At 46.3% G+C, this 17328-nt stretch overlaps 1 protein-coding gene across 1 annotated transcript; it reads right to left on the minus strand.

Moving 5' to 3' along the window:
- Positions 1-3580: 3580 nt before the first annotated feature.
- On the minus strand, positions 3581-6267 carry LOC112194368. Its single transcript, XM_024334615.1, has 5 exons — positions 6094-6267; positions 5265-5742; positions 4701-4793; positions 4259-4593; positions 3581-4021 (listed from the first exon to the last, which is right to left on the minus strand). Exons 1-5 carry the CDS (start codon positions 6265-6267, stop codon positions 3581-3583), a joined length of 1521 nt encoding a protein of 506 aa, XP_024190383.1.
- Positions 6268-17328: the final 11061 nt, after the last annotated feature.

A 17328-nucleotide genomic window follows, 5' to 3' on the forward strand; every position in this document is an offset into this window, starting at 1 on the left:
TCGGAGCGGTAGCTCTCGACTCTGGTGGTAGGTTGTGCGACCTTAATGGGTAGGACGGCCTCAGTGTCGAACATCATACAGAATGGTGTTTCGCCGGTGGCGGAAGTTGGGGTAGTCCGGATGGCCCACAAAACTTCCGGGAGTTTTTCCGCTCATAAACCCTTGGCGTCGTCGAGCTTCTTTTTTAGCAGCTTCTTGATTATCTTGTTTGCTGCTTCGACTTGGCAATTGGTTTGGGGGTGAGCGACGGATGCGAAGCTCATCTTAGTGCCTAGGTTGGCGGTGAAGGATATGAGTTCCTTGTTGTTGAACTGTGTGCCATTGTCTGTGATGATTGTGTGAAGGACTCCGTAGCGGCAGTAGATATTCTTCTAAAGGAAGTGGGTTACCTTGGCGGTAATTATTGTCGTCAGCGGTTCTGCCTCTATCCACTTGCTGTTGTAGTCAATGGCGACAATGATGTATTTGAATTGACCTTTGGCGGTTGGAAACTTGCCCAGTAGATCGAAGCCCCAAGTGGAATGGATCCATGGATCGATTATGATGGAGAGGGGCTCCGTTGGGGTGTGGGGTAGGTCAGCGTATTGTTGACACTTCTGTGAGACTTGTGTGGCATCGTCGCCTAGTGTAGGCCAAAAATATCCCTGTTGCGTTGTGCGATTTGCCAATGATCTGGCGCCCGAGTGGTTGTCGCACTTTCCAACGTGTATCATTGATAGAACAACCTTGCCTTCCTCAGGGGTCAAACACCGAAGGTTGGGATAGGTGAGCCCTTGGTGGTAAAGTTTGTCATTCTGGATGTTGTACCGGGTTGCCTCCGCTTAAGTTGCCGCGCTTCGACCTTGTCGGTTGGCAGTGTTCCATTGACCTTGTACTCAATTATCTCGTCCATCATGCTGGGATTGATCTCAATGTTGAAAATTTTCGCCAGAGTCCTGGTGATACTTGGCTTATCGAGGACCTCTACCCTTATGTCCGCTGGACTCTGGTGCGGTTGAGCGGTTGCCAACCTTGCCAGGGAATTAGCCTTGACGTTCTTCTCTATGGGGATCTGTGTGATGGTGTGGAACTTGAAATTCCTGAGAAGCGTCTTGACGCATCCCAAGTATGCCGCCAACTATTTGTCTTTGGCCCGGAAAGTGTCGTTGGCTTGGTTGACGACTAGTTGGGAGTCGGTGAATATGTTAACGCTGTCAGCCCCTAAGTCGATGGCGAGGAGTAATCTTGCAATGAGCGCTTCATACTCCGCCATGTTGTTTGAGGCTGTGAAATTGAATTTTAATCTGTATTCCACGTCGAGTCCCCCTGGCCCCGTCAAGATAACTCCCGCGATGTAAGCCTTAGCGCAAGCGGAGCCGTCTATATGGAGGTTCCAGCCCGACTACTGTTGGGGGGTTGGTTCCTCAGCGGTTATTATTTCTGTGTTTGCCTCTGCCCTTGAGTTAGGTTCATCCTGACGCTCGGTGAGCTCAGCGATGAAATCTGGTACTGCCTGGCCTTTCATGGCAGTCCTTGGCTTGTACTGAATGTCGAACTCGCTGAGCTCGATGGCCCACTTGCTGAGGCGACCAGAATGTTCAGGGTTTTGCATTACCTGCTTCAGCTGTTGATTGGTTTGGACATGAATTGTGTAGGCCTGGAAGTACTGGCAGAGACAATGAGTGCCAGAGTGAGTTGCTCCAGCGGGGGATACCTTGTCTCTACCCCGTTCATGCCTCTGCCGACATAGAAGACTGGGAGCTCCTCGTGGTTCTCTCGTCGTACAATGGTGCAGCTTACCGCCGTTGGTGATACCGCCAGATATATGTATAGTGCTTCACCCTGAATAGGATTGGAGAGAAGTGGAACTGCCGCCAAGTTAGGCCTCTCAGTATTAGGCCTATTATTTTTGTAATAGAACAATATTAATATTATTAGTTATTTAGCCTACTTTACTGGCCCAAATATTTCCTTTAATTTCGTACGTAACAAAGAGTTCAACTTTGCCTTAACTGCACATTAAAACCGTTTCAAAAAGATAATCTTGAAATGGAGTGGTTACCTCCTTGAAGACCGTTCTGTTGCCCACGCGTCCTCAATTTCCTTCATTTTCGAGATCGCAGCATTGAATTCTCTTGGTGACTCTATTGATGGCGTTGAATCAATTCCAACTGTCCATCAAAGGGTTGAGGCCACTGAGGTTGGCCCTATATATACCTGTACTTCGAGGATGAGAGTAGACACCACCATGGCTTACCCAGAAATAGCCTTGCAAGCCTTGCTTCTCTTCCTTCTGTTTCTGAAATCTTCTCCTCACAATCTTATTTTCAGCCTTTAGGTCTTAGGCTTTGTGGGAAAATCTCAGTTCCTGGGTAGGCCTTATGGCTTAATCTCAGGCAATCTCATGTCTTTGGTTTCTGAAAGTCTGGATGGAACATCCTAGGCTTCAGATAGGCTAAAGAACATGAGGAGCTCCTAGCACAGGATACCACATTCTGAGGAGTCTCCCTCCTTAGGTTCCCCTGTGCAGAGCAAACCGAGGAAGGGTGGGGAAATGTCTCATGACCCCTACTCTTCTTCGGCGCCCTACCTCCTGGACTTAGCGGACCAAACTTCCGTTTTGTCCCTGAGATAAATGGAGCAACTTAGCTGCGCTCACCTCTGATGTCTGCCTCCATCCTGGGGAATAAACAACTAGAAGGGTTGCGATGATTATTTCCTTCCCTCTCCTTCCAGTACAAACGATACCAGCTGCAACTAAGGTTCAAGAAAGTTGGGTGAAGAGAGAAAGAGTAAGAGTAATCGCCTTACCGACTCCCTCTTGAAAGAAGATCCAGAAGCTCCTAGAAGATCTGAAAATGTAAATTTCCGCCACTTTTGGCTTTGTAATATGCAAATGTAACTTTCGCGAATGTACTTTATTGCTTCTGGCCGCAAAGACACTTTATGAATACAATGATATTATGCTATTTACAAACTCTTATTGTATATAATAAAGCCTCTAGTATAGGTCTTGTTGCACATATTCTTAACACTTATTGTCAAAAGAATAAACTAACATTGAAAATTTTGCAAAATAAATAAAAATAAGTTCAGCAAAATTTAAAGGCCGCGAACACAAAGCCTAAATGCATAGAGGGTTGTCCCCATTAGTGTGGGGCCACTGACTAGGCCTAAATGTAAAGGAAGACGTGAACAAAGTAAGATTATTTGCCCCCCTGTCCCCGAGGCTGGGGTATCTGGCGGATCTTCAAATTTCCAAACACTTTGGGTAATATTTCTTCATAAAGCGACCATTGATTGGGTTCCGGTGGATTTCGCCGTCCAAATCTTTAAGGTGAAAGGCCCCTCTATCCAGAAGTCTGTGAATCACAAAGGGTCCTTCCCAGTGCGGAGTCCATTTACTGCGGCCGGTCAACTTCTCATCCTGCGGTAAGATTGCTTTCCAAACGAGATCGCCTTCCTTGTAACTGCGGCCGCATGTCCTCTTATCATAGGCACGAGCGACTTATTTTTTTTCCATCACCAAGCTATCCAAAGCAGCCAAGGGCTAGACATAATCTTCACCGATCAGGTGGTGTTAGTCCTGCACCTGGAGAGACTAGACGTTGATCTCCAATGGTAAAACCACCTCGTGTCCAAACATCAAAGCATAGGGTGTCGTGGTCGTGGGGCTATGCTTAAAGGTGCGATAGGCCCAAAGGGTCTCATACAATGTCTCATGCCACTGGCGAGGATTTTCTGCCAGCATTTTCTTTAGTAAGGTGATGACGATCTTGTTGCTGGCCTCTGCTTGTCCGTTGGATTGAGCATAATAGGGAGTGCTATGAATGAATTGTATGCCTAAGTCAGCGACAAGTTGTGCCATGTCGCGACCCATGAATGCTGCCCCCCTGTCCGAGACTAAAACCTCCGGAACGCCAAACCTGCAAATAATATGATTAAAGATAAATTGGCGGATGGTGGCACCGGAAGCCTCCTTCAAAGGCTCAGCTTTGACCCACTTAGTAAAGAAGTCAGTGGCGACGATGATGAACTTGTGCTGAAGAGATGAATGAGGATGAATCATCCCAATCAAGTCGAGAGCCCAGCCGCGCGCCGGCCAAGGCTTAATAATAGGCTACATAAGTATGTTGGGAATGTGCTGGACCGGCCCATGTGCCTGGCAACCCTTCGCGAATGTGATGCAGTCTTTTAGTATACTGGGCCAATAATAGCCATGTCTCTTGATTAACCAACGCATCTTTGGACCCGCTTGATGAGCTCCACAGACACCTACATGTGCTTCTCGCATTAAGCGCTTAGCTTCACGGCCATATACACACCTGAAATTCATGCCGTCCTCTCCGCAGCGCCGCAACTCGTCGTTCCTAAGAAAATAATTAAGTGCGAGAAAACGTATCTTCCTGTCAGTAGAGGAGTCTGGCTGCTTAAGGTAGGTGATTAAAGGAACCCACCAATCCACGTCAATAGGGTCTAAAACAGCCACTGTTGGCTCATCAGGTGGGTCGGGCCTCGCAAGCCACGAAGGCAACTTGCGGCGCTCGACTTTTAAGATTCGTTCGCGAACTCCATATTTTAAAGTAATGCCTGTAGCCAGTTGGGCGAGCTCATCTACAACAAAATTACGTTCGCAGAGGATGTGTTCTAAGTCCAATCATTAAATTGGTCCAAGAGCTCAAGCGCACGATCCAAGTATGGTGCAAGCAAGTAGCTAGTACATCGGAACTTCTCGCGAAGTTGATTAATGATGAGTAAAGAGTCTCCCCGGACCTGGATGTCTCTGACTCCTAGTTCCAGCAACACCTCTAAACCTATAATGTGGGCCTCATACTCAGCTTGGTTATTAGTGCACTAGAACTCTAACTAGAAAGAATAGGAAAACTGATCGCCGGTTGGGTTCTCCAAAACAATCCCTACCCCTACCAGTGTATCCGTTCTTAAACAATCAAAATATAACACACAGGGTTGGAGTGAGATTGTGGCTTGATACAGCGCGGCGTATTCTGGCAAGCACGCCAAGTCTGGGTGATCTACTGTTTCAGCAGCAACCTCCAAATCTCGTACCGCTGGGACGTCCAACATAAGGTGATGGGCCAAAAAGTCCGCGATGGCTTAGCCCTTAACAGCTTTCTGTGGGACGTACTGTAGAGAAAATTTTGACAAGTCGAGCACCCACTTGCCAATATGACCTCTCAAGATAGGCCGTGAAAGCATATATTTGACTAGATCAGTCTAAGCGATGATGCAAGTAGTAAAGGATAACATGTAATGCCGCAAGTTACATGCTAAGAAGTATAACGTGAGGCATAGCTTTTCCATGGGAGTGTACCTCGTTTCATAATCTGTGAGTGTCCTGCTGACGTAAAAGATGGCATGCTCGATGCCCTCTTCAGCGTCCTGAGTGAGTAGGCTGCCAATAGAAGCCTCAGCTGCTGAAATATACAACTTTAGTGGGAATCCAGCCCTGGGAGGAACAAGCACTGGCGGGCTTACGAGATAGGCCCTGATTTTATCAAAAGCCTTTTGATGTTTAGGTTCCCAGACGAATTCATTTTGTCCTTGTAGCTTCAGCAATAGGGAAAATGGTTGAATTTTACCAGCGGAGTTAGAGATGAACTGCCGCAGAAAATTGATCTTACCCAGTAGCCGCTGCAGCTCCTTCTTAGTTCGCGGGGGAGATACGTTGATGACTGCATTTGCTTCATCCTCAGGGACCTCAATGCCTCTTTGGTGGACAATGAAACCCAGAAAGTCACCTACCTGAACTCCAAAAACTCACTTGGCAGGGTTCATCTTGAGTTTGTGTAGTCGCATGCGCTCGAAAACCTTTCTAAGGTCCTCAATGTGGTCCCCTCGCTTTTTGGACTTCACGACCACGTCGTCTATGTAAACCTCTAAGATCTTTCCCAGTATGTCATGGAAGATCAGGTTCATGGCTCTCTGATAGGTGGCCCCAGCATTCTTCAGACCAAAGGGCATGACCACATATTCGAAAATGCTCGCGAAACCTGGGCAGTGGAATGCCGTCTTGTGTCTAGCTTCCTCCGCGACTGGAATCTGGTGATACCCTACAGTTCCGTCCATGAAGGACAACAGTTAATGCCCTACTACCGCGTCTACCAACATGTCCGCGACCAGCATGGGATAGACGTCTTTGGGGGTAGCCAAATTAAGGTCTCTATACTCCACGCAGACCCTCATTTTGCCATTTTTCTTGCGAACCGACACTATATTGGATAGCCACTGATTGTACTTGGCCACCCTGATGATGCCGGATTTGTGCATCTTTTCTACCTTCTCTTTGACCAGAACTTAGGTCTCCGAGTTCATCCTCCGCGGCTCTTGCTTAACAGGCCTCTTATCAGGCAGCGTTGGCAGCTGGTGGCACACTAAGTCTGGTGATAAGCCTGGCATGTCTTTGTATTTTTCCATGAAATAATCCTTGTATTCCTACAATAAGTCAATTAGCCTCTGTTTATCGTTAGGCTCTAAGTAGGTGCTGATAGCCACTTCCATGGGCTCATCAGTTGTTCCCAGATTAACTTTCTCAGTAGGGTCCCTAACCTTTGGAGGGGTATCATCTAATGCCGCTGGAGTGAGTTGAATATCTTATTCTTCCTCCTCATGGTCAGAGAACTCCTCGTTAACTATCTCTAATGTCGCGACTCGATCATAGGCCTCTTTTTCCACCAAGTACGAGGATAACTTTTCGTACAGAGAATGGAAGGCCTCTATCCCTTCCTCTGGAAGGTTGTAATCCATTAATTATTCAATGTGTGGGGCACAGCGTGGCCAGGCCTCTCCAGGTCCTCTTTCGCACGCATGAGCCCCCACTGTGCTAACTCAGAAGCAGTCACCCCTGTGGTGCAGCCTTTGTTATCGATGCCACTAACCTGCAATGGAGCAATTGGCTCAAGATAATACCTGACATCTACATAATTTGTGGAAACAGGGAAAGGTTGAGGTTCTGCTTTAATCACCTCCGCCTTATCTGGTACCCCATTCCACATGATCAGCTCCTGATGGAGAGTTTACGGAACACAATAGCTCCAGTGAATCCAGTCTCGGCCCAAGATGGCACTGTAGGCTGCGTAGCAATCTGTTACAAAGAAGGCATAAACACCCTCTGTGGGATCAACCTTGATGCGTAGGAATAGTAAACCCAATGTCTTCGTTACAGTCCCCGCGAAGTTTTTTAGTGTGAGGGAGGTGGACTGGATCTTCTCTTTCTTGATCCTAAGAAACTGCATAGCTCTTGTCGTAACGACGTTGACAGTGGCTCCAATATTGACCATGATTTTGCTAACCTTAGTGCCACCAATCTCTGCCATGATATACAAAGGCCTCATGTGTTGTACCATAGCAGGAGTTGGTCTTGTGAAGCTCATGAAGAGACCCTTACTATTAGCACCTTCAGTCTCAAGGAAAACCGCCTCTTCCATAGGTGTTGTTGCTGCTGAAGTGATCTGCAAAGGCTGCTTGCTACCTTCCTCAACTTCTACACACTCCTGCGCGGCGACTGGCAAGGTGTACTTGTCGGGCAGCACATAAACCATACTGAAGGCGGTATCAACTACTTCTGTCTCGTCCATGTCGTCCTCAAGGTTGAGCTTGGGTTCATCAACTGGGATTTCAGTGTTGAACTGCCTAGCCACCAAAGCAACTAATGACTCTTCCGCGAGGATCAGATTTTCATCCTGCTTGTGTTCTTGTATCACGGTGGCTTGCCTGGGTGAGTCCGGTTTCTGTTCCGCTTCTGGGACCTCTGTTGGGACCGCTGCCACCATGCTTTGGACTTTCTTAGGTCTCCACTGCAAGGTGTCTGAAGTGTTGTCCTTGCCCCCCAGTCTCTCAAAAACTGAGGATTTGGCTTCAGTCTCTTCACATAACAACCTGCGTCGGACGCTTGGCCGCCTGGTTGGCGAGCTTTCCTTCCTAGCCGACGGCGATGTCCTCTCTTTGGTAATCCTGCAGAAAACACTAGGCTTAGACATCCCTGACATCCCACTAGCTTGCTTCTGAAAGCTACGGGGAGCCACTAATGGCTTAGCGGCTAGCGCCCCTATCTCCTTTTGATATTGCTCAGGAGATTTAACCAACTGCGAAGGCTTAATCAAGCCCTGATCTAGAGCCTCTAGCGTTCGTTTGGGTTCTCCAAACCTGCGCTGCATCTTCCTTTTCTTAGAAGGGTTAATCTCTACCGTCTTCCCCTTTTCTCTGGTGTACCACTTGCCCTCCTTGATAGTGGATGTTGAAGAAGGCGAAATGTATGGTTTGGTCAGGATGTCTCTGCGCTCATTTCCAGCCTTCCCATCTTGTTTTTGTTCGGCCGCGGCTGCTTTCAATTTCTTGAACAAATTAGAATCCCTTGGAGATGGCGGCAAATCTGTCCTGTCCTTCGCTCTGGGGCTGGAAGGCTGCAAATTTTGCGACAGCAAAGCCCACTTGATTGGCGGGAGTGAACCAAAACGAAATGTCTGCTCGACCTCTTCATGTGACACTTGGATGCCACATTCCTCTTTGCATCGTGAGCATATGACCACTGGCGAGGCCTCGCTGATAGGTCTGGCCTTCTTCTTCGCTGGGTCCTCGTCCTCCTCGTTCTTCTCCTCCTGACTTCTGGTTTCCTCTGGCTTTTTCTGTTCCAAGTCACGTCAACCATATTGATCCTTGTGTCAGGGAAAGGGTTCATATTCACAGTGCTGCTGCGGTCGCGGGAGCTTCCACCTGCAAACTACCATTATTGAGCCATACCTGAATCTGATCCTTTAGTTTCACACAGTCAGTCGTGTTATGATTCCATAGATTATGGAACTTGCAATACTTTTTTCCTTTCAGCTATTCTGGTTTGGGGAAGGGCCTATAGTTTGTCTTCACCATCTTCGCGGCTATCATCTCATCTAAAATCTCATGTGCCTTATTGGCATCGTATGTATACGTCGCGAATTCAGGTTTGGTGAAGGCTACGGACTTGAGCTTGACTGGTTCCTTAGTTATTTTTAACTGCTTCAAGGCCGAGTTCTTTCTTCCGGTCAGCTCAAAAGTGGAGACATCATTCTCCTCCTCTTCATCTTCATCCTGGAAAACTTCTTCACCTTGATAATAAGGATCATAGGTGGCTGGCTGGTAGCTCAGTGCAGCCACTGTACGGTGTTTTCCAGGCACATATGTTCCTTTGAACGCGTTCTTTCTAGCGTCGGTTTCTCTGAGGAGCTGCTTATAGCTGCCTACCTCTATAATAAGCTCTCCCATTGATTAGATCATGCTGCCATGCTGCTTCTTCTGCTGGCGTGGTTCCAAGCCCTTAATCGCCAACTTAACTAATTCTCGTTCTGGCAGAACCATGTTCACAGAAGACTCTGTAGGCTGTTGAGCCATCTGGGTAATAAGGGAGGCCAGATCCACTTTAGGTTCTATAGATCCAAAGGTTTCCCTAAAGAGTTTTTCCATTGCTGGAAAATTCGCAATGGACCCTGGTCGAAGCTTGAAGAACCACGTAAAGGCGTCTCCAAACATAGAGGTGCCAAAGATTTTGCACTTGAGGTTGTCATCATTCTGGTACTGGCCACATTGCACCTTGAACCTAGCCAGATGAGTTGCTGCGTTCTCAGTATCTTCCCCTGAAAAAGTAGAAAATATGATATTTTTATAACCTTTAGGGAAAGGCGCAAGCATTATATGTGGCGGGAAAGGCCCCTCATACACCTCATCAAGGTGGGCCCTAGGGTTAACCAACATGATCATCTCCTCAACCTCTTCACGTCTCACATAATCTGGACTAGGAGGAGGAGGTGTCGCCACAGTCTGGCGGGCGGTCTGCAGAGGTACGGCTTGGCTAGCAGTCACTGTTCCTTCCCCAAGGCGAATGGTTCGGGGAATACTAGACTATTGAAGAGTAAGCGATGGTATGGTCTCATCTTTCGCCAGAGCTATTATCTTGATCGGATTGCCCGCCTGATCAATCCCATAGTAGTTCCCTGGGAGCTCTTGGTAAACATTTTCTGCTCTATCGCTATCGTATTGAGTAAACACAACAGGCTCAGCAAGACTGCCTTCACCGAATTTCAGATTTCTGCTCTTTTGCGCGACCGGTGGAGTGGTCTTGTTACCGCCAATTACCAGGGCTTTTTCCTTACTCTTAGTTGACGTGGCAGTAGCGGCTGCAGAAGGCGTAGCGGTGCTGCTGCTAGCCATCTCCCGAGCATTCGGTGGTATATACTTGCAGGATCCAGAGGGCTGACCAAGAGAACCAAGGATATCGTTGGGACCTCCCAATGCTTTATTCATAACCTCTTTAGCCTGGTCCAATTCAGCCTTATGCATGGCAACCTGGGTCGCAAGGTTAGACCCCTCATTGCAAAGAGCTGCAAATTCTGATGCCGTATGCTTGCTTTGGTTCTCGATGGACTCCATGACTTGCTTTTGTCGCAAACTCTACTCATTGGCGATCTCTCTAGCATGTGCCCTTACTTCAGTCGCTGATTGTTCAATTTGTCGCCTAGTCTCTTCAGCAAGCTGGGCAATGTGTTGGTCCAGTTTGCTTATGCGCCGATCTGACTTCGCGATTTCCCTGGCCATATCAGCGGCTACCTTTTCTCAATGTCTGTCTTGATTTTCCAAGATGATCGAGAGCTGTTCTTCGACAGTCACTCCTTCCGGGATATGCTTCGAAATGAAGGCCTCTCTTGTTAAGCCTCCTATAACATTAGAAGCGACAGAAGTATTGACAGGCTCGTTTGCCTGGCTTGTAGTGACATTCTAGCCCTCAGAAGTATTGAACAGGCTCGTTTGCCTGGCTTGTAGTGACTTCCTCCCTGTTCAGTTGACATGTCAGGTGACTGTGAGTTGAGAGAAAATCTTCGAATTACGTGTTCTTCAGAAGGAGCACCACAGTCTGCACGAGAGTGCGGCCTATAACTAGAGGTCTTGTGCTTCGGGCAGTTAACGTAAACCTTTTGGTAAGGGTTTGCACTTGACTTCCCAATGGTGGCGTTCTCGAAGAAATGCTATGCAGGTCCCACTGGGTGTGCCAAAATGTTTGGCTCCAAAACCAGTCTGGTTGCAAACAGTCTCTTTTGAGCGTGCGCAGGCGTGCCAGCATCGTGGGGTGCAGTCGTCGGGGAGTCCCTCGACCTGACTTCTTGATCAAATGATGTAGACGAGGAGAGCACCAACCCCGTCACAAGGTTCTTTTCTATGCCTTTCGGAAAAGGACTTCTTGCCTTACTGATAAGGGCTTGTGGTGTGATCCCTTGCGTCACCGAGTCGATACTCAACATTGTAGGTTGAGCAGAGCAAGTTGTTTTTGTTCGTCCTTGAAACCTGGTATTTATACTTGTACATACCGCCTATATCACATACCGCCAAGCATAAGCAACAACCTCATAGGTGGGCCCTGCGACATGGTAGGTCCCGCCTACGATATGCATCCGGTAGACCGACACCCGAGCTACCACGCCATGGTGGAGGTCGGCCGGTATCTTACCAGGAGGCCACCCTCCCATGCTCTGCAAAAGCCTTCAAGAGAAGTAAATATGTGTATTATGTCCCACATCTGAAATGTAGAATAGAATGAGACTTCCTTAAGCTATAAGAGGAAGTCCTCCCCTTCTTGGAAAGGGTTGGATCCATGATCCCTATACTTGTATCACTAAAAAGGCTACTTGGCCTCACTACTAGTGGAATTTCTAAGTGGACGTAGCCTTGCCTCAAGGGCAAGGTGAACCACTATATATGCTTGTGTCATTTCTCTCTCCCTCTCTACCTTGCCTCATACATAGTTCACATTCCGTATTCTCACACAAAAATATTGGCGCTAGAAGGAGGGTCCTTAGGTTTGGGTATGAACTTCCGACCTTGAGCAAGGGTCATGTACGGGTACCACGAGCCACCAGGTACCAAGAGCCAGCGGGTGCATGGGTACATGCAAGACACCCCACCCTTAACCTCACCCAAGCCTCCAGCCAGCCAGCGGGTACATGATCCTTCCTCACCCAAGCCTCCGATGAGCCAGCGGGTACATGATCCTTCCTCATCCAAGCCTCTGATGAGCCAGCGGGTACATGATCCTTCCTCATCCAAGCCTCCTATGAGCCAGCGGGTACATGATCATTCCTCATCCAAGCCTCCGATGAGCCAGCGGGGTACATGATCCTTCCTCATCCAAGCCTCCGATGAGCCAGCGGGTACATGATCCTCCGGGCACATGATCCTTCCTCACCCAAGCCTCCGATGAGCCAGCGGGTACATGATCCTCCGAGCACATGATCCTTCCTCACCCAAGCCTCTTATGAGCCAGCGGGTACATGATCCTCCGAGCACATGATCATTCCTCACCCAAGCCTCTGATGAGCCAGCGGGTACATGATCCTCCGGGCACATGATCCTTCCTCACCCAAGCCTCCAATGAGCCAGCGGGTACATGATTCTCACTAAAGCCTCCGATGAGCCAACGGGTACATGATCCTCCGGGTACATAATCTTTCCTCATCCAAGCCTCCAATGAGCCAGCGGGTACATGATCCTTCCTCATCCAAGCCTCCGATGAGCCAGCGAGTACATGATCCTCCTCACCCAAGCCTCCAATGAGCCAGCGGGTACATGATCCTCCAAGTACCATAAGCCAGTGCAAACCCTTTACCCTCCACTCCCAAGCTTCACTCTTCTTCAGGCCTCCAAGGAGTCAGTGGGTACCACCAAGAATCATGCACGAGCACCACCAAGGACGAATCCCTCCCACCGAGCACATTATCAGTCAAACTATACAAGGACTTTATTTTTTGGAAAAACATGGAATCTCATGTTTCAACAATTCCAATATCTTACTACTTTCGATCAGCTCCAGATAAGTTCTCACTTATGCTCTTTTACTTTGAGCTAATGTAATGCTTTACATGATTCGTTAATCACTTATCTAAGCATGCTTACAAAACGTGATGATCTTAGTAGCATATTCACTATGCCTAAAATACTTATGTCATGCTTGGAATGTCTCCATTATTCTTAGGCATGCTTACAAAGTGCTAATTCTTACTAGCATTTCCACTACAAGTACATGTTAAATATACATGCCATATATGCTTTAATTTAATTTTCCGTCAATTAAAATTGCTACATATATACATGCAAAATTCACTAAATAAATGCAACATGCATCTCATAAACCCTCCAATCATGGGAGGTACCCCAACCAGGTTAGGAGGCTCAAGCCCTCCTTTCGATCCCATTGGATAACGGAGGCCTACAGGCCCTCATTCAACCCCATTAGGTTAAGGAGGCTCAAGCCCTCACTTTACCCCATCAGGTACGAGGCTCAAAACCTCATGTGATCCCACCGGGTCACAATGCTAAAGCCCTCACTCTACCCCATCGGGTACAAGAGGCACCAAGCCCTCTCACTACCCAGCCTGGCACCAGAGACCGGGCCCTCCAACAAGTACTAGAGGTCGACGCCTATACAATACCCCAACGGGTACCAAAGTCATTGTACACGAGGCCTACAGGCCCTTATAAATCCTCTACTCTAGTGAAGTATCCCAACGGGATAACTAAAGGGTAACTCCCTTACATAAGCCAAGGTCCAGTCCCTTGCATTATAATCCTTGCCCCAAGCGAGGTACACCCAACGGGTAAGCCAAGGTCCAGTCCCTTGATTTTTGAGTCATCTCACCTCCCGAGAGTTCTCTACACTTGAGGGACTTATTCATACCACTTATCACAAGTGGAGGTAGTACCCGACCGGGACTATCATTGAGCTTCATGCTCATACTTTTCGTGTTATGGTCTATTAATGGAAATATTGAAATTTTTCACCTATTGTTGATCGCAACAATTAAATTTCTTTTACATCCCATTAATAAGACCATAGGACAAAACTCACACCCGCTCAACATGAGCGAGCTCAAGTCTTACATTCCTGTTACACATAAGCCAAACAATCGGGTTATGGTTTTATGTTCGGGTTAAGTAAGTTAGCGTTCCTTCCTCTAACCTATCCTTGGATGCCGGAGCTTCATTCTCAGCCTTACCTACTTCGTCGAACGTAACCTGAGTCCAAATTCCTGTTTTACTACATGACTTAGGGGACTCGGCGAGTAACCACACTCCCGGTCCTAACACATGTGCATCATATGCATACAACATATACATATCATTATGTGCGCGTCATCGCGGTCATCACACATCTATGCATCATATGCACTTCGTTATACTTTCACAACCACATACATTCTAGACTTATACGTCGTATGTCAACACTACATAATACGTGCATACACGCTATATATAACATACATCTCATACAAACATTCATGCACCTCGATGCATTTGACTCCAATGTCACCTAGATTGCCCTAGCACAATCAATATGCTCTTTGTACACTCTTATCTTATTTGCAGGTACTAGCTAGATGATGGGCTCCATGGCACCAACCTGTCATGTAAACTTCACAAGACCCGGAAGAGTCCCTTCTTGCTCACGGAGTTGGGGGACTAGTATGGGTATGGCGTTCAACGAGGTTATCACTCATACTTGGCGGCATCATATTTAAACTCCCCAACCAAGAAGCACCTCTTACTCGGGGACTTGGGGGACTTGTACATACTGCCTATATCACATACCGCCAAGCATAAGCAACAACCTCATAGGTGGGCCCCGCAACATGGTAGGTCCCTCCTACAATATGCATTCGGTAGACCGATACCCGAGCTACCACACCATGTTGGAGGTCGGCCGGTATCTTACCAGGAGGCCACCCTCCCATGCTCTCCAAAAGCCTTCAAGAGAAGTAAATATGTGTATTATGTCCCACATAGGAAATGTAGAATAGAATGAGACTTCCTTAAGTTATAAGAGGAAGTCATCCCCTTCTTGGAAAGGGATAGATCCATGATCCCTATACTTGTATCACTACAAAGGCTACTTGGCCTCACTACTAGTGGAATCTCTAAGTGGACGTAGCCTTGCCTCAAGGGCAAGGTGAACCACTATATATGCTTGTGTCATTTCTCTCTCCCTCTCTACCTTGCCTCATACTTAGTTCACGTTCTGTATTCTCACACAGAAACAATACTCTAGGGTTTCGACTGCTCCTTGCCATAGAAGGATTATTGATTGAAGTTTCCTATTCAATCTCTGATACTTGATTCCAATAAGGGCTCGTTTTCCTTATGGATCTCAGAATGGGTGAAGCTATAACCCAAACCGAAGCAGGCTTAATTTTGGGCCACAGGTATCGGCCCGCTATACTAAACCCCCTAAAGGGATCTTGCCAAAATTACTTTTCGGCTCAAACATAAACAATTAAGCCTTGACTATCTATTGTTAGTTCATCTTGTCAATTAAACTTAAATTCTAGATTCTGCAAACCCAATGCTTAGTTCGTCTTCAAATCTCGTTTTGAATTTAAATCTAAATGAAAGAAACAATATTGGGTTTGTTAATGATGGCCCAGTAATTGCCGTCAAACTGGAGCTCAAAGGTGGGAGAAGTCTTATTATCATAAAAGCCCTAATAAAAGAAACTTGCTCGAACCAGAATTCTTTGGCCAGCTTTGTCGCTGCTGCTTAAGATGATAAGGAACAGTTTCCATTCTTCAATTTTGTAACTCTAAATGGGTAAAACTTGTCTCCAAAAGAATCAGTTGGGTTCGAAACTTAAAAGAAAAAAACTCTGATTTAAAAGTCCAACAAAAGAAATCGCCCCATCATTGATCTAATCTTGAAAATCAGAATCAAAGCAAAACCCATGAAAGGAAACCCACAAATTCAAGAACTTTGTCACACAAAGTGCAAAAATGGAAGGAAAAAAGGATTTTAAAGAAGATGATGTCGGAGGTCTGTTGGAAATGGAAGTTGATTCAGATGGTATCAGTTATTGGACTTGCAGATTATTTGGAGTTCGTTCACCATGTTTAACACCTTCATCCCCTTCCTTGCTGCATACACAATCTCTTCCTCGAACAGTGCGTGGCCATCGATCCAAGTCCGGCACGATGGTCCCAACCACCTTTGCCAACCTAATGTTGGTCTAGTCCTTAACGGCACTAATCGCCCTTGCGAATCGTGTTGGGCCCCATTGTTAAAAATATTGGAGATTTCTAAAGAAAAAATCGATTCTTAATTACCTCAATTTTGGCTTCGCTTGTTGGACTGTAGAGGACAACAAGGAGAGATCATCTGACTTGGGTCTCGATGTTTACTGACAGCAGAGAAGATGTCTGTACGATCGGAGATTGCCATGTCAAGGTGGGGATTGGGAAAGGGTCTCTGGACTTTGGGGCTAAGCAAGATGACGTGGCATTGAGGAGTCTCGGAGGAGGAAGTGAGGAAGATTAAGTAAGTGAAGAAGGAAAGAGAGGTGGAAGAAGAAGAGATAAACAGGGGAAAAAAAATAAATAAAAGAGAGAAAGAGAAAAAATATATATAAAAAAGAAAGAAAGTGAAGGTATAATAGACATTTTGATGCGAAATGACTGCCACATCAGTAACTTAACGGAGCTTTTGGATGGAGAGCAACAGAATGGGCCTATTAGTTCAAAATGAGAATACAAGGATTAAACATGTGAAATTAGAAGAACATGGACTAAAGTATTTTTTCATCAAAAGGTTCAGGGATCGACTAGACAATATTTAATCTTTATAAATAGGTTTAGCATCATTAATATTTAGTTACATTGTTGCATCAAAGGAGGTTAGTGGTAGACAATACAAACCCTAACTCCCATCCATTTCTTTACAGTCTTAGCTTAACTAGTCTAAGTTTACTTTCTTTGCATTTAGTTTAGTCAATCAACCAATCACTCAAACAAACAATTCACTATTGAATTGCACGTAACATCATTCACTTGTCATAACTTGTAATGAGCTTTGTTTTTTTGAATTTATAAATTGTGTGCATTCTTTCCAGTTTACCTTTTAGGTTTTTCCTAACTAAGGAAGGATTTGGCAATCTTTGTGGGTTCGGCATCCTTCTTTATCTTCTATTCTATAACTTGTACCTCTTGCACTTGAGAGTGACTTTAAAACTAACATTACCAAGGATGCAATATACTAGTTGAAATAGAGGATTATGGCGTGGTTGGAGCAGCGAGCAGACTTATCACTATTCTTGTTTTCTACGCTTTCGGTACAAGAGATACCATGCTAAGGTGTTAGTTGTGGACTTGGATGAGGCTTGAAATGAAGTTTTTTCACAAATGTCAATTGGTGTTTTCAATAAGGCTACTATTCAAAGGGTCAAGCCCTGGTTCAATGTTTTCTTCTTTGAATTGTTGGCTAGGCTTTTTGGACAAAACTTGGAACTACGATGTTGATCAGGACTTGTGGTGGAAGAGTACTCTTCGATTG

Source organism: Rosa chinensis, chromosome 3 (assembly GCF_002994745.2).
Source record: "Rosa chinensis cultivar Old Blush chromosome 3, RchiOBHm-V2, whole genome shotgun sequence".
NCBI lineage: Eukaryota > Viridiplantae > Streptophyta > Magnoliopsida > Rosales > Rosaceae > Rosa > Rosa chinensis.